This window comes from Gadus morhua, chromosome 11 (genome assembly GCF_902167405.1).
Source record: "Gadus morhua chromosome 11, gadMor3.0, whole genome shotgun sequence".
In the NCBI taxonomy this organism is placed as follows: Eukaryota; Metazoa; Chordata; class Actinopteri; order Gadiformes; family Gadidae; genus Gadus; species Gadus morhua.
Window position 1 is genome coordinate 13,425,881 of NC_044058.1, and position 21,788 is coordinate 13,447,668.

At 44.2% G+C, this 21,788-nt stretch overlaps 2 protein-coding genes across 3 annotated transcripts in view; one reads left to right on the top strand and one right to left on the bottom strand.

Annotated features, from left to right (window-relative positions):
• Positions 1–3,270: 3,270 nt before the first annotated feature.
• fam210ab (family with sequence similarity 210 member Ab) lies at positions 3,271–7,624 on the top strand. Its single transcript, XM_030370749.1, has 4 exons — positions 3,271–3,410; positions 5,183–5,678; positions 5,841–5,952; positions 6,335–7,624. The coding sequence occupies exons 2-4, from the start codon at positions 5,209–5,211 to the stop codon at positions 6,680–6,682; spliced, it is 930 nt and encodes a 309-aa protein (XP_030226609.1). The 5' UTR covers positions 3,271–3,410; positions 5,183–5,208; the 3' UTR covers positions 6,683–7,624.
• An 8,466-nt stretch (positions 7,625–16,090) lies between these two features.
• ldlrad4b (low density lipoprotein receptor class A domain containing 4b) overlaps positions 16,091–21,788 on the bottom strand; it is a 152,733-nt gene continuing 147,035 nt past the window's right edge. For both annotated transcript variants that reach the window (XM_030370747.1, XM_030370748.1), the window contains 3 exons: positions 21,077–21,231; positions 18,273–18,323; positions 16,091–16,728 (listed from right to left, as the gene is read on the bottom strand). In XM_030370747.1, the coding sequence (XP_030226607.1) occupies positions 16,120–16,728; positions 18,273–18,323; positions 21,077–21,231 (815 nt within the window). In that variant the 3' untranslated portion in view covers positions 16,091–16,119. The remainder of the gene's footprint in view (positions 16,729–18,272; positions 18,324–21,076; positions 21,232–21,788) is intronic.

A 21,788-nucleotide genomic window follows, 5' to 3' on the forward strand; every position in this document is an offset into this window, starting at 1 on the left:
ATTTCATAATTCTTGCACTTGGCATCTACTCGGTTAAACCTTACCATATTATATGGTTTGTTTTGAGCTTGTCTGTCAGCAATCAACACCTTACAATGTGAGTAGTTCGAGATGTTACTGGAGGAAGCACCCTCTGGTCAGAGAGGGCCCTGTCTCTCATCATGCAAAACAGCCTGCTTCACCAAATGTTTACCATATTGCATGGTCCTCAATGCAGCCCACACTGCATACCTCACAGCTAAGTAATCTAAATAAATCAATATGGACTAAGGAAATTAAATGCCATGAGAAAAATAAAAATGGCCATAGTGCCAGAAGCCCAAAGGTAATTTAATTGAAAATGAAATTAAGCCTAAGGCTTAATTTATATTATTTTCTAACTTGTAGTTGTGATAATGAAGACACACTTCAAGTTTTATAACGCAACGGGCCTAAGGAAGTTACCAGTAGCCTAAATGGAGACATTGCAGAGCTTCAATCTGGTTATGTTGTAGAGGCCCAAAACATATCCTTCGGCTCTTCATTGTCAGTGTTACTAGAGAGCAGCTCTCAAACGTGTGACATCTTCACAATGCAACGTAAACAAGAGTATAGCAGAACTACATGTCTGTTTCCATGTATATTATCGTTTAGTTGGCATTCATCACAGATGGTAAACAGGATGAACTGGCTGTGGAAAATGCTGTTCATTTCCTGTCTCTTTAGCGTGACAAGATACAAAGAATTCCAACAAAATATCAAAAGTGAATTGATTAATAAGCAAAATTTAATTATTATTTTTTAGGATACTTTCTTAGGGATATCGTATTTGTAATTTGTGATCCCATATGAAATGAAAATTTGACAGATTCTGTGTGAAATGATCACAAACTAAACCTCATTCTCCAATGCAGCAGCATAAAATAATATTTAAGATTTACTGTATCTGTCCAGCACTGAGAAAGGAGTTATTTAATGCTTCTAATCGGGAGTGTGTGGTCTCCCCGACCATCATGTGTTTTCATCAGCTACAACCCTGTTCATGGAGATATCCCTGAGAATTGCAAAAAAGGGGATTCAACATTTCATCTGTGTGCACAGTGTGCATTCTTCAAAAAGTTAAATATTAAAATACACACAGGAGTGCAATCAATTCTACAAGGTTAGGCAAGGAAACACAACTCCAGCAACACTGATTCGTCACAGAGTTAATGAACTGACTTTCATTTGCAGCAAACCTCAAAAGATGGCATAATGTCTGATTAACATCACATGCGCAAAAACACAATTTAAGGCCTCAGCGTCTCTCAGGGATTACTTAGAATAGAGTGACAACTCTGAGAAAGTTTCACATTTAGCTAGTTGTCACTTTTGATGTTGTCATATTTCCAAACCACATCAGAGATTCCTTTTTATTTTTTTACTTGCATTAAAGCTGTGCGTGTGTGTGTGTGTGTGTGTGTGTGTGTGTGTGTGTGTGTGTGTGTGTATGTGTGTGTGTGTGTGTGTGTGTGTGTGTGTGTGTGTGTGTGTGTGTGTGTGTGTGTGTGTGTGTGTGTGTGTGTGTGTGTGTGTGTGCGTGTGTATGCATGCATAATTACAATTCTTATTTCCCATGACAGCAAGCTTAAATCAGTACAGGCTTCTCTCTTGGAGAGTCAACCCCTAGCAAATGGTTGCTGGTGGTATTGTTTTGGCAATATTCTTGTGTGTGTATTAATATATATTTATAAATATATGCACTGTATAGGGGCCATTTTCAAATAGATAACATCACACATAAAAGGCACATATGAGGATGCAGCCACTGGAAGCGTTTCGGGACTAAGCGAGTATTTCCAGGAAACACCCACCCTTCTATTTTGACGTTACATACATTTCTTTTGATACTAATCATACATTTTGTCATTTAGACCATTTACAAATCGTATGGTGCTATCTGACACTGGATTCATTTTTTAGGGGGGATTTTGCATCCTTGAGCTTGTGGGCAGATTTACCGCAAATTAGACCAAAGGATACAAGAGCGAGGACAGGAGACAGGGAACAATTTGTGTTGTAAATGCCAGTGGTACACATCGATCAAGGACGTACAGTGATTGATGCACTTATTGTAATTAAGGGAGAATGCCACAGAGGAGAAAGGTCATTAAAAAATGATATTTTCTGAATCCTTTTCTGGTTGGAAGAATTGAAGGTGCTGATCAAAATATCTTTATTACAGTAGTAATCTTTGTCTTACAAAATGTTGATTCTGTTAAGTTGCCTGTGCTTAGTTTGAACGATCCATCTTAGGCAAGACATCAGTAGAGACCTTGCTGATATACAACGCTGTTAAGATAATAGGCTTTATTATGACAAGGGTACAATTGGTGGTTGTTATATGTTGAAAATCACTGCAGTCACAGTGGGGTCACACAGGCATACAGTCAGCAAGACATTGTCCACACAATTGCACAGACTCCTAATTAAAAGGCAGTATTGTTATTGGTGATACAATAAGTTGTATATAATGTCATAATAAAATGAAATACTGTGCAAAACTAAAATAATGTCACACCTTCAGCAAGAAGAAACATAATTTACTCTAAATTATGACCACAACTACTTACCAAAATTTACAAAATATTACATATACATTATAATACAATACATATTACATAGGATTCACCTACAATTGCATGTTTTTCAAGTAATTTATAGCCTATAAAATGGACCATTGTATGGATATACTCGTTTTTCTCAAACGAATAGGCCTATGTGCTCTAATGTTCTGGTATGTACATTATCCATCTTAATTTCACTGATGGCATACTACCTTAATCTCCAATCCTTTATCAACAAAAATTGATGAGAATGCCAACCCATAGCCTACTGTATAACCCTGGCTTGGAGACTAGAGAAGTCTGACATCTGCTGAAAATTGTGTTGAATTACAAGTGTGTCGGTCTCAATCATGACGCTATGCCTTTAAAAAATATACAATACATTTATTATAAAAAATGTCTTTGTTTCATCAACTTAAAAAGGCTCTTTTATTTTGTTCAGTTTTTAACGTAATCATGTAAATCATCTCAGGAATCAGATTGTTGTGTGATGAATACGACGGGGATACTTCTTAAGACCTATTGATAAACGAATGTTTTTTTGCAGTGAATTAAAAGCGTTGACGAAAAAGAAAAATATCAAACATGCAGATATAAATTAAACCAAACAGGTTTTGGTAGGCGGAGGTGCCACAGTGTGGCCCCAAAATAAACCTCATTTCCCATCGTGCATCACACGGTGGAAATACATGCGGAAACTCATGCGTGCTGCTGTCGCACCAGCAGTCCATGCAACTTAAGGTCCTTGGTTGACACCTCGGGCATGGTTATATGGCTTTTGGTCCTACGGGAATCGCTGTCCTCACATCGTTGTATATATTGAAGGTATGTAATGCGTTGTTTCCGTCCCGATGCTCCTATGTAAAACTGTTATTATGTCGGTATAATAACAACCAATGTATCTCTGTTGGGAACCTAGCTTGACTTAACTCGTTGCAGGCTAGCATCATGCCATGCTATCTGAAGTCAAACAGCGTTCCGAAGTTGGCTTGGCTGCAGTTCATAGGCCGTAGCCTTCTGACGTCTTCTTCTGTAAGGGTGTCGTAATGTTACCTACTAGAAAGCTCTTTTAATGCCTATGACTCCGGTTTCACCTCTTGGAAGACGTGGATTTCGCCTTATCCCCCATTCGTCGCAGTCCAATGTCAACTAACTAGCTTAGACATTTTGTTAACCGTAGCTAGCTACTAATGTGGGCCACTATCTCAGTGTGTTTGCCATAATGCGCTTAATACGTTGTTTTGGTCAAGGAAGCTCCATCACTCTGTGTACGTGCAATATAAGTCTTCGTTCAGGTCCAAGTCATGCCTGAATTCCTAACTGTTTATCGAAGGCATTTTGTGGTGGGCTTGTATCGAGAAGATTCATTTGACTTATCAAGTTAAACTAGAACGGATGGTACATGCCATCGGTTCTAGTTTATGTACTTCTGAGACGGTACTCACACTGGCGGGATTGTGGTGTCCTGCATCTGTCAAAATGTTATGGTCCTCTTTTTGTTGCACTAGCATGTTAAAGGTCATTGTAATTGGGTATGTGGAATGTTTAATTTAATAAAATGCTATTCAAGGCATCTGCTAATTTAAGAGCACAATATAAACCCTCTAGAATCTAGATTGAATACTATCATAATGTTCTCTATGAAGATTATAGGTAGGCACACTGAAACTCAAGGTGGGTGTGCCAGTTGGTAGTGTAACCCACAAAACATGTTATTCGCCATGTATGATTAATGTAACTACGGTAACAGTTATATTTTCTAATAATTTAGGCTAGATATAGGTAAACGTTGAAACTCTCATTTAAATACATTTTCGCTATTCCCAAGTCAGTCAGTCAAAAGAGAAAACTCCCTGTCCAAGCCTGTCTTTTAAGTCCTGGTTGGAGCCCTCTGCATCCCCTCACATTGAGATTTTAAGGAAATATATTTTATATTTATTTAGGCTAGATCATTTTTTTTATCAGGGTTGTCCCCTAAACATAGGCTAATCATTCAGCTGTGTCACCTTACTCCTTTTCCAGCGCCACCATCTAACGTTTAATAATAGGGCTGACTAATATAACAAATAATGCTGGAGGCCTTTTTGCAGCCCAGCTGCATGCATACCCCATCCGTGTTTCTCTATGCTACTGTCTATTTATTTATATTTTATACACAACATAATATTTTCATAATATATTATAGCATCTATTGTAGTTATGAAAACATTCAAAGCTGTGCTTCTAAGGAAAATTTAACAAAAATGTAAGCAATGTCTTGTTCTTCATTTGCAATAGAAAAATGTAAGTTAGCTTAAGGTCTGATTACGCTTAAGTAGCTGATCGATAAGCAGTATTGATAAAGAGGAGGAGGAGGAGTAGTAGAGGTAGCAGTAGGCATTGACCGCTGAAAGCACATGTGATGGGTGTCATACTTTTTGATGGTACTTAACCTCAGAATGTACAAAGTAGAAAACCTGAGTCTATTTGGATGTTAGTTGCAGCGATCTTTAAATGATTTGAAGATATAAGGGTCCTTGTAAGCATACACAACAAATCCGAACATGTAAGTACTTGATGTTGTAAATAAAGACGACCTTTTGTGTTGCCTATTTCAGGGGAGCTAGGAGAGGGAAAGAAGAGGATGATGCAGCGCGTCCTTTCCCATCATGTCTTGCGGCAGGTGTCAGCGATGCGCGGGCGGTCAGTGCACTTCTCCGGCTCTGAACGTCTGGGCCCGCTCTGCTGCTGCGTGCTCCTCTCGCCACGCCTAGCAGCGGGCTCTCACCGGCAGCTGTCTGTCTCCGTTGCGAGCCGTGCAGTGCAGCATCCCAAACAACAGCCCAGCGAGGAAGAAGCTCAGCCTCCTCCGCACACCCAGGCGCAGGCTCCTCAAGCGGTCGGCGCAGGTGAAGCCGGCTCCGCGGGCTCCGGCACCGGGGGCCCCACCCTGCCTGGAGAGGAAAGCCTGGAGATAGACCCGCTGCAGGACAAGTCCATAGGCCTGATCCAGAGGTTCAAGAGGACGTTCAAACAGTACGGGAAGGTGATGATCCCGGTGCACCTGGTCACCTCCTCCATCTGGCTTGGAACCTTCTACTACGCCGCTATGAAGTAAGCGACCCTCTTCTTCATTAGTCACTCACAGGGATAAAAGGCAAGCACAATTGAACACGTTTCTGTTTGTCTCTTTTAAATTTTGTGAGACCGAGTCCATTGTTGGCATACAGAAGCACATTTCTTTTTCTATTAAGCAACGGATTTGTGTTGTTTCAGGGGCGTGAATGTCGTGCCCTTCCTGGAGCTGATCGGTTTGCCTGAGTCAATAGTCGGCCTTTTGAGAAATTCTTCAAGTGGCTACGCCCTCACTGCATATGCCATGTACAAAGTAAGTGCAATCCCATTTACTTATCATTATTCTCCCTATTCTGCGTTATTATCAACTCCTACAACTCAGAGTTGTCAAAGTTGGTACACGTATAGAAACCGAGCATAAGCAGGTCTCTGGAGAGTAAAGTACCTCTGGAGCACTATAACTCGCAATCAAATAAAAGCGATCAGCCCTATCATTCCAGCTCATGGAATACTGCGCCACGACGAGTTGGCTTATGCAACCACATGCATTTTCTTCAGGAAATGCACATGCGGCCACATGTCTAGTTGTTTCTGTTCTGCTATGATGTCTTATCCCTTATTTCTTACCCGTGAGTTGATTGTTCATTGGTCAGCTGGCTTGACTCTGTTGACTCCGTCTGTTTTCCTCCCTATAGATTGCGACCCCAGCTAGATACACTGTGACCCTGGGCGGCACATCGCTCTCGGTGCAGTACCTACGCAGACACGGCTACTTCTCCACACCGCCGCCCGTCAAAGACTACATCCAGGACAAGATGGAGGAGACCAAGGAGAAACTGTCTGAGAAGATGGAGGTGACGAAGGAGAGGCTCTCAGAGAAGATGGAGGAAACGAAGGAAATGTTTTCCGGGAGGATGGAAGAGACAAAAGAGCGACTCTCTGAAAAGATGGAGGAGACCAAGGACAAGTTCTCTGAGAAACTGCAAGAGACCAAAGACAAAGTGTCAGAGGGCAAAACGTTTTTCAGGAAGAAAGTCGACTAGGGAAGGGTGATGACTGACATATCTGATATAAGTAGAGCAATGCAAGCATCTCAAAATTATGATTTTGGTTGGTCTGTTTAGCAAGATATGGCACTTCCCAGTCCTGTTCTGAAGATATTTGCACTACCGTTGTCCTCAAACGTTTCACCAACTGTCTGCTTGACTGTAAATAGCATCTCTAGTTGTCCTTGGCTGAACAAGAATCACCCTCTTAAGCTGAGGCTAGACAACATCTAATCACCTAATGGTCAATGTTAGCGCAGGGCTTACTGAAGAGTTGGTACTTGTGCAAGAGATTTAGAAATAAATACTTCTTTGGTCAATAACTTGCAGTTTCAGTTGGAGAAAGGTTTTGGGTTGCTATGCATTCAAAAATCATGACGTTTTATAACCTTTATTACAAAACGGCATCGGAAACGGCTATGTGGAAAATATGATTTAAGTGGGAGTCAATAAAGCCTAAAATGAATGGTGTAATTTATGTGTACGAGTCCATCAGAGCCTTTAATAAGGCTGCACATTTCCCTGTGTCTTTGTTTTTTAAATAACTGAAATTAAGTTTTCTAATGTATTTTTTATCAGATAGCCAAAGCTAATATATTGCGTTGTGTTTGTTTCTGATACATGTATTGAAATGAAAATGGTTCATAAAAGAGTGGCAAGAGTTTTTCTTTTAAAGTGTTTTTCTGTGGGTAAGGTTGAAACAGTTATTTGTCTTTCGAATACTTGTAAAACCTTTTAGACACATTGCAAACTGTTAGGCTAAATGATGATGGCACCTCTTTTAATTTGTCCTGAAAGTCTGTTTGCTGGCTGACTAGTCTTGTCTTGGAAAAAATCAGAATGTATAGTTGTAATGAGTCAAATTGTACTGATAGAAACACATTAAAAATATTATTGCAAATCTTACACTAATTACATAAATTAACTCGATACATTTAATCTACCGTCTCATGCATGATTAAGGTACTAAAAATGTGCTATTTTCGATGTACTAACAATGTACTTAATAGGCTAATGTCATTAAGGAACCTTAAATACATTTAAATAAAAGCATATACTTCACTAGTTTATATTTCAAACCGTCAGAAATCTATAAGATATTAATTAAATCAAAATGCGAAAATGCAAAAAAAAAACATGTTTCAGCAAAATATACGAAAAGCGCGATTTATTACTTAAAGAGTTACATTAGGTAGAATGCGATGGAAATTATTCAAACTATGCATCAAAGCGACGAAATTCTTTACCATCCAAAAAGTAGTTTGAGGTGTTTAATATAATGTTTTATTAATATAAACCAATTGAGCGTGTCAGCATATGGTCGAATTTTAAGCAGTAATAAATTGCATATATAATGTATAGGAGCTACATAAATTTAATCTTATCAGTGTAACTAATGCACAAAAACCACAGAAAAAAATAGGTTTGTCTTGCCTCGTACTGTTCTTCCAACTGTCTGCTTCACGTAACTATGAGTCAGTTAAGCACCCCTTGTGGATGGTCTGATTTGAGTTACAATGACCTCTACTGTCCAAAGTAATGAATAACTGTTTATACAGTTGGACCAAACCAGGTGCCTGATGTATTTTTCTAGCCTTAAAAACACACACACACACACACACACACACACACACACACACGCTCGCGCACCCACACACACCTGTCTGTTCTCCCTGAGGGGGTATGACACTGAGGACAAGACATGATTTGTATTCTAAAAATCCTTTTGCTGCATTTTCACTCCACTCAGTTGCAAATCAATGGTGAGAGGGAAACAAAGGGCTGCACTTCAAACCCAGACAGGGAGATCAGCCAACGAACGGACAGTTTCTTCAATCCCCAATGTCTGCAGTCTACCTGTAAACTTCCGTAAGTAGGCCCTACTTCATGGTGTGGGATTTTAAAATGCTTTATGTTCTCCCTTCCTAATAATTCCTCATAAGATAACTTTTCTATATGTTCAGTGCTTTACAATGGTCACGTTGTGCCTCTTGATTTACTCAAGCCTTCAAATATGTTGAGGGAAATACAATGAATTCATTCACTATGCCTTTTGTCTGCTCCCTTTTACGAAACATAAATACATAAATTCCTTAAATCTTTAAGGTTTTTATAACCCTCACCATTTACAAAGGTTGTCTTATCTCTTGCTTGGCCAGATAAGTTACTCTATGTAAGAAAAAGGAAGGCATTTCATTGAGTCTTATCGACACGCTAGACTGTAGCACAGAGTGTGTATAATTTTCTATGAACCCTTAGCCTCACCTTTGCCAGGGCCTAGCAGGCAAAATGCAAAACAGAATTTCTAATATTGTGACGGAAGTTCACACAGAGGACACGGACAATGTGTCTCCCTCCATTCCCCTCCCCGCTGCCCTTCTGGCCACTACAGTGTTGGTTTGGTTTACTTGTTTCATTAGTGTTAAAAGTTTTGACAGGCTACCAGATGGTTCCTTCAATAAATTCACAAGGTCTCGGTGAGATGAAATATACATAAATTCCCAGAATATGATTTAAGAAATTCATTATATTTTCTTATACAATTTATATTGTGAATGTGTCTCGAAGAGACCAGACTTGGCGAGGACATCTTCCTCTTTAAAGTCATTTAGTTTAGTGTTTTGTAACGGAAAAAATCCACCCCATGTATGGAATTGATCAACGTTGATGCAGCGAGATACAGTTAGATACCACGGTATCCCCCCACTTAAAACAAAAACCCGATTGGAATAATTACTGGGGAGAAACATGAACGGAGAAACCACCTGAGTAATCACTTTTAAAGTTTTATTCATTACACTGCAGTTTGACTACAGCATAAGTACAAGCATAAAATCTTTGACTACAACAGCACTTTGAGCAACATTTTTTAATTATTTTCCCATTATTTTCTGTAAAAGTATTGCAATAACAGACCTTAGATCTAAAACCTATTACATCACAATTGCTTAAATAAAAAGAGGCAAAATACACAACAGTTTTACCTCTGTGTTTATATATATATATATATATATATATATATATATATATATATATATATATATATATACTTACTGTATATGTATTGTATGTAGTCATATACAGTCAGATATATTTCAGCACAGAGGGCAAAGGGGCAACGAGAGAGGATTAGTACTGTAAAGCAAACAGATGTAAGGAAACCCATGGTGGAAGCAGTCTTACGTGTGTGGAGGACTAGAGAGAATACTAAACTGTAGAGACAATGTGGTTATCATCATCAACATGGTTATTCAGATCCGGAACGATAGAAAACAGCTACTTGTTGTCAGTAGTCGAGAACAGACATGTAATTGGAAAGAGGAAAAATAAAAATAATTCACTGCACGGAAGGATATATATCTACACACACACACATACACACAAAAAGGCACATATACATATGTATATGTACACAAACACATTTGTATACGTGTGTGTATATACATATCGTGTTATCAGTCTGAGCCCGAGTTGGTTCTTCAAGCCAGTGCAGGAAATAGAAAAAATAAAAGAAAGACTAGTAAGAGAGACAAGAGCTGGCAGCAGAGGCCTCCCCCAAGAGAAAACTAAAAATGACACAACTTGCCACTTATTTGGTGCTCTGAAGAGAAAATGACGTGTTGCTATGTACACCATATATAGATAAGGATAAACATGCTCTGCGTATTTATTTTGTACAGTGGAGTTATTCTAAGTACATACTGTAAATAAACAACTGCAGGTTAAACATGACTCTTGTTCCAATATACTGTGTCACATATAACATTGTAACATATATATATAAAAAAAAGAATATAATTAAAAAAACAAAATTTGAAGACATTTTGCAGAACGGCATAATTCATCAGTCAACTTCAGTCAGTCTTTGAGGCTGGTTCCCCTTTCTCAATTCTCGACCAGAGGGAATGACCGCGTTCCTTTGATCTGTTGCCCATAATTCATAATTCTCTTGTCAGGTCAAAAACTAAACAAGAATGCCAGTGTGGAGAAATGAAATAATTGTTTGGTTGTACACAACTCGAAGCAGAATATACTGAGCCAGAAATAGAGCTATTGTAAATATACTAAATTGTTTGCTGCAAATAAGTGGTGCAAGTGTAAGCTTTTGGCAGGTAGAAAAAAAAGGGGTTGGAATCACATGAAACTATATTTGTGTGAACATGAGTAAAGCTAGTTATTTAGAAACCGGCTTTGTTTCCATGTTAGTTGATCACAGAGGCTTCTCTAGTTTGGCTATGTTCACCTTCTTTCATGAGTTACAAACAAGATTACAATGATTTTTTCTACTGGAAGTTTCCCCCCAAATTATACCCAGGCAAATAAGGGTTGGGAGAAAGCTTTGTAAAGACTATGAAATGTTTTATTTGTTGATTATTTTAAAGGTGCGTGTCCAGTATTAACACACAGGCGATTGCGTTGTAAAAAGGGTTTTCTTTTAAGAGAAAGCGATTGTTGACATTCTATGACCATTTCCTTTATCCAGAGGTTAGTTCATCCTTATCATTACAGACTAATATTCATAGCAAAATATTTGAAGTAATAATTTTTATGTGTTGCAACCATATTTCTCTAAGCATACTTTTGCAAACCATGTTTTCTTGTTAAAAAAAGAAGAAAAAAAAACAAAGCACATTTTAACGGTAGGCATTTACAAAGTCGATGCTGCTTTCTTAAAATTTATTATATTGTCTATACATTATGTTACATTATTCACAACATGTTTTTGTGTGGTTTCTACCCATTGGGCAGGATATGTGCATAATATATCTTCTAGTTATATACAGCACCTTACAAACAAACACAAAGAAACACAGACTACTTAAAAAAGCACCGTTGGAAGTGAGGCACAACGAAGGTGGAGCTTTTTGAGTGCAAGTGGGTTCCTATGTCTGCTCCACAAGCTGCCCAGGCCGCCGCTTCAACGCCTGCTCTCGGCCGCTCTCCCTGGGCTCCCCAGCGGGCGCTACGAGGGCCGGAGGAGAAGGCCTGGGGGCCCCTTCTGCAAACACTCACTGACGGTGATCTAAACCGAAGCCAAACACAACGCGGGACCTGGTCCCTCTGGAGAACTGTGAGACAGCAAACCTGCCGGGACCAGGTCCTGTCTGGAGCGGGGGGGGGGGGGGGGGGATTCAGGGGGCCAACTGTTGCACAGAGCCTGAGTGGCGGCTTGGTCCCTCAAAGAATAAATAATAAATATAATAATAATATAATAACTCACAATTTTTTAATTCCGCTTTTTTTGCCCCCGGAATAAGCTTGATTGTTTGAAGGGAGCTGGTGCAGCGGTGTGCCGGAGAGCAGTGGGGTTTGTTCTGCCTGGGGGCATGTCAGCGCTACAGAGCCTGTCATAGCCAGCAGAGGAGCAGGGCTTTATATTCCATCCCAGTGCTCGGTCTGAAGTAGGGAGCGTCTTTGGAGAGTGTTTGCAGAAAGGGCTGTTCTTCCCCGACCCCGAGCTGAGGGGGCGCATGGGAACAGCAGATGGTACCGGGTCCAAGACGCGGCCTGGCGGGGCTGTGGTCTGCTCAAAACTTGAACATTAGGCACCGTATTAACTCACATAATAGTAACATGCAAACCTCCTTGTAGAAAACATAAAATTCATCTTTATATCCTCATTTGTACATACGGGTGATGACCGCGATGGACTGAACGGGCTGACGCCAAAGCACGGTGAATGGAGAGAGGGAGAGAGGGGAGGGCGGGACGAAGGACATTGAATGGTTTAAACAGCGAGGTCTGACAGTCAGAGGGGGAGAAGGGGTGTAGGGGTGGCGAGGGGGGGGGGGGGCAGTGTTTCCACTGTGCTGCTGGAGGAGGGGGGCGGGAGACTGACTGCAAAATCAAAGCGAGGCGGTGGCAACAATCATTGATTCTGACTCTTTATGTGCTTTCATTGGTGAATACAAAAAGAGCAGAAAAAAAAGAAAACGTTGGAAAGGTATGACAACAAGCTCCCCCCCCCCCCCGCCCCTTTCAACAACTATTGACTGCAGATGGCCTGGTCTCTGAGTGTCAGGTGGGGTTCTGGATCAGACGGGAACAAAGGGAAGGTCTGAAGGGGACTCGGCCAGCAGCAGTAGCAATGACAGTAGCGGTAGCAGCAGCGGTAGCAACAGCAGCAATGTTATAGCTAGCACACACACACACACACACACAAACACACACACACACCCACACACGCACGCTCGCACGCACACACACACACGGATACACAAGAGCAGAGCTAAAACGAGAATGACCTGAAAGATGACCATGATACACACACACACTCCTACTGAAAACATTCAAGATGGCAGATCAAGGAACCAATAAGAATGCAAAGATGTCTTTCTCCCCCTCTTAACTCAAAACCAAGCCTCCAGCCCTCTCCATCATCATTAATCTCATCCTCATCAGAGATCAGCATTGCGCTAACCAGATACCCTGTGAGCTGAGAATATACAAACTTGGGGGAAGGCAACCCTTTGTCTGGACGTCAGGCATGACACATTAAGGGGTGTCACAGGCTTGGGATCTGCCTCTGGAATCGATGGGGGGCGAAGAACACCATGCTTAATGCAACTCTGGACTGTTAATTTTCCTTTCTATTTATCGAGCCTGTTTCTGACCAATGGCATATTGGAGATTCAGCTGCTTTACTCTGAATGAGACGCTATGAAAGGAAATGAGTGATTCCTGTGAATGGCGCTACATAACCAATATGTCCTTTGATCCATTTTCCTTTACTAATTATCGAGCTGCAAGTAGGTGAACTAAGATGAACCCAAAAACACACACACACACACACACACACAGCTCCTGGAGGAAATTAAGTGCTTTTCTGTGTTGGCAAGGGGAATATTAGACAGACACATCTGTAGACACACACACACACACACACACACACACACACACACACACACACACACAGACACACACACACAAAGACATCCACGCATACACAAACATGCACACAAAGGGGCAGAGAATACTACACTAGTGTACCCTGCCAAACAGGGCCTCCACTCCAGTCAATTTAAAGGGCTTCGCGGACTCTGCGTCATCTCGGGTACAGATGGAAGGATGGAATGAGCGAGGGGGAGGCGGCCAGGGCTGTAAACACTGTGGGAGAAAGCTGGTGGGCGTTGGCTTCAAATGCTTTCGAGTAATGGGGAGAAACATGGAGATAGAGGAGAGCAATGGAGGAGAGGGTTAGAGAGAGGGAGAGCAGAGAGATAGAGAGGAGTGATATAGAAGAAAGGGATAGAGAGCGGAGAGATAGAGGAGTGGAGAGAGAACCAGGGCCGACAGTGAAAGCACGAGAGCAGAGAAGGCAACGATGAACAGAGAAAAAGGCTAGTTCTCTTTTTTTTTTTTATCTCTTTCTCCCCAAAAATATTTTTTGTTTTCGTTTTATATATTAAAAAAAGAATAATAATCATAGTAACATGGACCCTTCCATAGCCCTTGACTCCGACCATGGGCAGCTTGGTGGACCCTGATTACTGCGGCGGGGTCGGACGTAGACGGCGGTCTCCACTTTAGGTAGAACACAGAACATTGAGCCTTTTAGGGTGGAGTCCTCTTGTCTTTGTGTTTCGGTTCCTTTTTTTAATTCAAGTTGTCGAATGGTTTTCCTTCTTTGTCATGGCGGTGGTGGAAGGAACCACGCGTGATTCGATTGTTAGGAGAGTGTGGGGGGGGGGGAGGGGAAGGTACTGTAAGCTATTCAGAGGCGGGTGGGCGGGGCGGGGTGTTCTGGGAGAGAAGGAGCTGCTGCCAGCTAGCTGCTGGATGGACCATTAGGATTGTGTTTGTCAGTCTTCTGTGTTCTCCGGTGATAACAAGAAACAGATACATGTGGTTCAAGGCCTCATGCCGTGCGTGTGTCACCTATTTACTTCCGGTTTGGAGGCACAGACATTGATTTTGAGGCCGATAAGGAGGACAAGTCGCTGCACCATAGAACAAAAATTAAAAAACAACCAAAAAACAACAAAAATACATGACCTTAACAAAACACGCCTTTTACTTCTTTCTTTTTTTTTAAAGGATCTCCGTGTAGTTTCTGCCATTGACTTTAGCTACGAAAAAAACTAAAAATAGCCTCAGTGGTGCTTAGCGGATGTCTGCAGGGGCCGGGAGCGATGCCCAGGAGGCCCGGGCCCCGGCTGATGGTCCATCCAGCAGGTACCGGAGAGAAGCCCATTCTCTCCAGCAGTGGAAGAAGGTGCGCGTGAGGTCGTAGGAATATTCAAGCTCTTCCTCTTACTAAGTCTCACTGTGTCTGTGGCGGACGCAGACAGCGGTGTCCTAGGCTGGGTACAAGTGTTACTTGCGGTTCTCAAATAGAAAAAAAAAGACGACAAAGACAAATCAACAAAAAAATAAAATAAAAAAGGAAAAATAAGCTTATAATACTTTTTTTTGCTCCGAACTGGTTCGACCCGGAGCTTAAGTTCAGTCATGAAAAAGGACAAAAATATAAACAAGTTCAGTATCCCCATTACACACAGAGTAGAAGCTCCCTCTTCTTCTAGGTTTGTTTTGTTTTTTACAACAAATAGATAGTGCAACTTTTGGAGAGCTTTTCTTTTTGTTTTTCAGGAGTTTTTGTGTTTGTCTTGAATGTTAAAGATACCCCCCCACCCCAATTCTGCTCCCCTCTGAACCTTGGCACTATGATTTGGATTAATTCTCCTGTGTGTGTGTGTGTGTGTGTGTGTCTCGTCTCTTTAGTTGTCTTGTCGCGTTTTCATCGTGTTCTAACGTTCCAGAATTCTCACGTTCCGAGTTCTCACGTTCTGGGTTCTCACGTTCTGAGTTCCGCTTGTGCACAGGTCCCGGTCCAAATGAAAGGGACAAAAAAATGAAAAGAACAAAAAAGAAAAGAAAATATATTTTAATCCTATTAGTCCTTAGCCTCCATGGGGGTGCAGGGAGAAAGAGGGGGAGAGAAGGGGGGAGAGAGTCAGTGCCATCCCCCAGAAGACGAGGAGGGGAGAGAAACATAAAAGCGATGATTGAAAAAAATAAAGGAACATCTGAGTCAGTCTGATCACTGCTAGAATTGAATGTTTGTCTTCTCCGCGCAGTGCAGTGCATATGTCTCACTAGCCCGCAGTGCTGCTGTCTGAACAGGTAATACTAAGAATGAAATTAAATCACCAAACAGATGCTCGGCTTCTCCACTTGTTGTAGCTAAGGTTGATATTAACTTGTGCATGGGAGTGTGAAGAGAGAGAGAGTGAGAGGGAGGGAGCGAGAGAGAGAGGGAGAGAGACTCAGCGTTCAAAGGTGTCGCTGGGTTGCTCCCCGTGGTGGGGGGGGGGGCGGTCGGGGTTGTAAAGACAGGGGGTCGTAAGAGAGGGAGAGACGAGCCGCTTAAGGTGGGGGGGGGGTGCCTCCCCCCAGACCCCCAAGATCCGCCCCCCCGACCCTGGTAGTCCCTACACCATGCCGTCCGGGGGGCCGTCCTTCGCCTTGGCAGGTGCTGTTGTGCTTTCCGTTCGGCTGCGGCTCTGCGGCTGGATGGCGCTGGCCCCGGGCCCCCCGCCGGGCCCCCCGCCGGGCCCCCCGCCCGCCCTCTGCTTATTGCTGTGCTGGTGTAGAAAGAACGCCGTGCCGGGGTAGTGGCCCGCCACCTCGCTGTAGGCCGGGGGCGGGCCCTCCATGCGGCCGCGGCTGCACGAGTTCACCGCGCTGATGCCAGAGTTGCTGCTGGGCGGCCGCGGGCCCCCGCCCCCGCCGCCGCCGCCCGCCGCCGCCACGCCCACCCCCCCGATGTCGATCAAGTCACTGTCGTAGATGGTGCGGTTGGGCGGCGCCCGCACAGACTCGCGGTTCAGCTCCATCTGCTGCTCGGGGTCGCGCAGCTGCAGCGTGCAGGGCCCCTGGTACGGCGGCGGCTCCTCGCCGTCCGACAGCGAGATGGTGGGCGGCAGGTCGATCTGGTGCTGCAGGTACGGGTAGGTGGGCTGGAAGCGGCCGAAGCGGTCCCGCTGCATGAAGGAGGGCGCGGCGAAGCGGGCCTCACGCGCCTGGGGGGCGTACAGCACCTGGAGGGAGGGAGGGAGGGGGGGGAGGGAGGGGGGGAGAGAGAGAGAGAGAGAGAGGAACAGACGTTAAGTGAGCACCGGTGGATGAATGGTTTCCATCACCAGCCCACACCACCAAATAAAGGTGAACTGGGAGCTGTGGTGTTAACAGCTCCCACCACCACTGCCCGCTCCTTTCCGCCCATTACCGACCCTGAGACCACCCAGCCCACCCGCTCCCTCGGGGCCCGTAATGAGCTCTTCAGACAGGGCCGCGAGACGATCGGCTTCTTCTTGTTCATATATTTGGATTCTGCGACATGTTTGCCGCAGCCTCTCAGGCAGCCATTATCAGTACCCATTTCAATTAGTGACACACTGGAAACAAACAGCACCACAACGAGGGAGGGAGGGGGAGGGAGAGAGAGAGAGAGAGAGAGAGAGAGAGAGAGAGAGAGAGAGAGAGAGAGAGAGAGAGAGAGAGAGAGAGAGAGGGGGGGGAGAGAGAGAGAGAGAGAGAGAGAGAGAGAGAGAGAGAGAGAGAGAGCGAGAGAGAGAGAGAGAGAGAGAGAGGGGGGGGGGGAGAGAGGGAGAGAGAGAGAGAGAGAGAGAGAGAGAGAGAGAGAGAGAGAGAGAGAGAGAGGGGGGAGAGAGAGAGAGAGCAAGAGAGGGGGGGAGAGAGAGAGAGAGAGAGAGAGAGAGAGAGGGGGGGGGGGAGAGAGAGAGAGAGGGAGAGAGAGAGAGAGAGGTGTAAAGGGAGAGAGTGAGAAAGAGAGACAGAGAGAGAGAGACACACAGAGAGATACAGAGAGAGACAGAGAGAGGGAGAAGGAGAGAGAGAGAGACAGAGAGATAGAGAGAGACAGAGAGAGAGGTGTAAAGGGAGAGAGAGGGCGAGGGAGAGGGAGCAGCGCAGGGCAGCTCTCAGACGGCTGTCTAGACAGTGTCAGGGGAGGTGTTGGTGATTAATGACGCACCAAAAAGCATCCCCCCTCAGGCAGAAAACACACACACGCACACGCTGTCTCTCCCGGCGAGCTTCAGCCACCCACACTCCTCAGCGTCTCGCCCTGGGAGCGTGTGGTTGCCTCGCTGCTCCCCCCGACGCACCGCGACATCGCCTCCGCTCCCCTGCCTCTGTACATCTATACCTGTGCCCCCCCTGCCCGGCCCCCCTCCCTCTCTCCTTCTCGCTCTCCATTCGATTCAATCCAAAAGCTTTGCCAAGCTTTATTGGCATGGTTTATAAACATTAACATTGGCTAAGCAGTGTAAATAAAATACAACTTTGGTTAGGAATTTGTAAAAAAAAAAAAAAATGAAAGTCAAGTAGTAGAGTAGAATATAGAACAAAAGGAGATGATGTTGGGGAGCATTTTTTAAAACCCAACTCTTTAAACAATGGTGACAATGGTGCAATGTACACAAAATGTCTGGGTATAATTCAGAAGAGAGATTTCCTTATGGGTTCAATAAGTATATCAGAGAATACCGGCCCCTCCCTGCCCCCCCCCCCATGTCTCCGGAGGTGTCCCCGCGGCTGAGGCTGTGGCTGGGGGTCTTACCTCTGAGGCATTCTGCCGAGAGCCGCCGTCTGAGGGCCACAGGCAGCCGTCCTGGGAGCAGGGCGGGGGGGGGGGAAGGTAGAGAGGGGAGGAGGGAGGGGTGAGGTGAGACACAGGGGACAAAACAGGTGTTTGGGTTAAAGACCTGTAGGATGGTGGCATATAAAAAGGAGAACAACAATTTGGCCCACCTTTGTTCACATTTTAACACCCAAAGACGGTCACACAAAGACGCGTCAGCATGCCTCGTGCACGCACACGCAAACGCCACTTTCTATTCCCAAGGGGAATGGAAAGTACCTGCTTGTTATTTCTTGGACTACACGACCCCTGATGGGAACACAGTGGCTCCTGCTCCAAAGCGGAGGCTAGAAGCCTAGGAAGCGGCCAGGCCTGACGCTACAGTGTTGTGTTTAATCGACGGCTACAAGCTACAGGCCCGGGCTCAAAGGCCAAAAGGAAAGGAAAGATTGAGCATGAATAAAAGGAAAAGACGCCTAATAGTTGCTTTTTATTTGCCTGGTTTTGGAATACATTTTCATCAGGTATAAGTTTGGATTTTTTTTTTTGGTGGTGCAGGCGCATGATAACCATAAATAAATAAATAAAATAACAGACAAACATGCATCAATTCAGGTTATTTGACACCCCCCCGCAACCCCTTTCCTTCACAGCTTCACCAGCCTGCTGCTGGTGGCAGATTACATTTATGTCATTTGGACCGCTTATTTGTCAGCATGCTGTCATTAGCTTGTACATAGTGGAAGAGAGGGAGAGGGAGAGAGAGAGGGAGAGGGAGAGAGGGAGAGTCAGGGAGAGAGATAGAGAGAGAGAGAGAGAGAGAGAGAGAGAGAGAGAGAGAGAGAGAGAGAGAGAGAGAGAGAGAGAGAGAGAGAGAGAGAGAGAGAGAGAGAGAGAGAGAGAGAGAAGGAGAGAGAGAGGGAGAGTCAGGGAGAGAGAGAGAGAGAGGGAGAGAGAGGGAGAGAGAGAGAGAGAGAGAGAAGGAACAAGAGGGAGAGAGAGGGAGTCAGAGGGAGAAAGTTGTATTGTAAAAGTGGAAGAGAGGGAGAGGGAGAGAGAGAGGGAGAGAGGGAGAGTCAGGGAGAGAGAGAGAGAGAGAGAGAGAGAGAGAGAGAGAGAGAGAGAGAGAGAGAGAGAGAGAGAGAGAGAGAGAGAGAGAGAGAGAGAGAGAGAGAGAGAGAGAGAGAGAGAGAGAGAGAGAAGGAGAGAGAGAGAGAGAGAGAGAGAGAGAGAAGGAGAGAGAGAGGGAGATTCAGGGAGAGAGAGAGAGAGAGGGAGAGAGAGGGAGAGAGAGATAGAGAGAGAAGGAACAAGAGGGAGAGAGGGAGTCAGAGGGAGAAAGTTGTATTGTAAAATCACAAAAAGGTTTTTAAGTACAAATACAATTACACTATTCTATTATACAATTATACTGCTGTTATAATAAATACCATACGTTTCTATCATATGGCGCTATACTGTACTATTATAGTATAGTATTATAATGTTGTACTATAATAAGATATTATCTATATTAAAACTATATTATCATACTTACTATCATACAAATGTATTCTATGAAACTCTTCTATAATTGTATACTATGCTTTTACACTATACTATACATAAAAATTACATATATTAGTATTATATTATAAAACTATACTATACTATTCTTTCAGCAGGTTTCCAGAGTTGTTTTTGAATAAAAACAAGACAGGCATGAAAAAGGATTAATGGGTGGATTGAAACTGCAGTAGTGCGTGTGCGTGGGTGCGTGTGCATGTCTGCGTGAGTGTGTAAGGTTGTTTGTGCATGTGCAGGGGCGTGTGCGTGTGCGTGCGTGTGTGTGTGTGTATGTGTGTGTGTGTGTGTGTGTGTGTCATATGCTAAGCCCCCTTGAGCCAAGTCTCTGCTTTGGTTTGATTTTGCTTGTGGAAAGAAAGAGACTAATAGGTATTGCTGAGTGTGTGTGTGTGTGTGTGTTTGTCACTGGATGTATGTGTGTGTGTGTGTGTGTGTGTTTATCTCTTGATTTTTGTGTGTGAGTGTGTTTGTCTCTGGATGTGTGTGTGTTGTCTCTGGATGTGTGTGTTACAGACAGAGCCTCAGCTGTCTAGACAGTGCTGTGGTGAATTAAACATCAAGGGGCTGACGGAGAGAAACAGAGAGAGAGAGAGAGAGAGAGAGGGAGAGAGAGAGGGAGAGACTGAAAGAGAGAGAGAGAGAGAGACTGAAAAAGAGAGAAAGAGAGAGAGAGAAAAAAACAGAAAGACATAGAGAGAGACAGAGAGAGACTGAAAGAGCAAGAGAAAGAGAGAGAGACAGACAGAGAGACAGAGAGAGAGAGAGGGAAAGAAAGAAATGGAACAAGAGAGTGAGCGGGCGAGTGAGCAAGAGAGAGATAGAGGTAGAAAGCGAGAGAACCGGAGGAGAGAGAGAGGTAGTCAACAAGTGGACCGGGCTCGGTGCCCTGCTCATGGCCAGACTGGGCTGGACTCACTCTGCATTCGATTCATTAACACTTAGCTCAGTGGGAATTCTGATTGGGAACAGGTTCGCTCTCCCTGATTCCATCATTTCCTTTAATTACAGAGCAGGAGATGGCATTCGGCAAAGTGACGTGATACATATGGTGAAAAACATTTGCGTCACTTATTTTTCTGGTAAACAGGGGCGCCGCCGAGAACACACACAACATACATCTGTCTCTCTCTCTCCACGTGGCTCTACTGCAGCTGTTACCAGGGGAGACAGCACCGACACCTGCGGGCGGGGACAGACAGTGGTGGAGCGAGCCCTACCTGCTGCAGGGCGTGCTGGTGGCGTCGGGCCTGGCTCTGACGGCTGATGAAGGACCAGGTGGAGAGCTTGTAGTGGTTGAGCAGGCAGATGATGACCACCACCATCACCGTCATCACCACGATGATGATGACAATCTGAACAAACTCCAGTTCAGCTGCAGAGGGAGACAGAGACAGAGAGAGAGAGAGAGAGAGACAGAGAGAGAGAGAGAGAGAGAGAGAGAGAGAGAGAGAGAGAGAGAGAGAGAGAGAGAGGGAGGGAGGAGGGAGGGAGGGGTAGACAGAGAAAAGAAGAGAGAGAAAGAAAGAAAAAAATAAAGAAAGAAAGAAAGAAAGAAAGAAAGAAAGAGAGAGAGAGAGAGAGAGAGAGAGAGAGAGAGAGAGAGAGAGAGAGAGAGAGAGAGAGAGAGAGAGAGAGAGAGAGAGAGAGAGAGAGAGAGAGAGAGAGAGAGAGAGAGAGAGAGACATACAGACAGACAGACAGACAGACAGACAGAGTGAAAGAAAGAAAGTGGGGGGGGGGTAGGGGGGAGAGAGAGAGGGAGGAGACAGAAATGGGGGGGTGGTTAACATTAAACATTTACAACTGATTCTAACTCAGCTGTTGGAGACATTGCCAACAAGGACATTGTGGGTTGGGTTTTATTACTACCCCCCCCCCCCCCCGCCTATCTGCCCAGACTGAGACACAATGGAACGAGAACATGAGCTG

Coding starts and splice junctions, on each gene's coding strand:
- fam210ab (XM_030370749.1), top strand. CDS start 5,209: ATGATGCAGCGCGTCCTTTCCCATCATGTCTTGCGGCAGGTGTCAGCG. Junction 5,679..5,840: donor TTCTACTACGCCGCTATGAA/GTAAGCGACCCT, acceptor GTGTTGTTTCAG/GGGCGTGAATGTCGTGCCCT. Junction 5,953..6,334: donor CTGCATATGCCATGTACAAA/GTAAGTGCAATC, acceptor TCCTCCCTATAG/ATTGCGACCCCAGCTAGATA.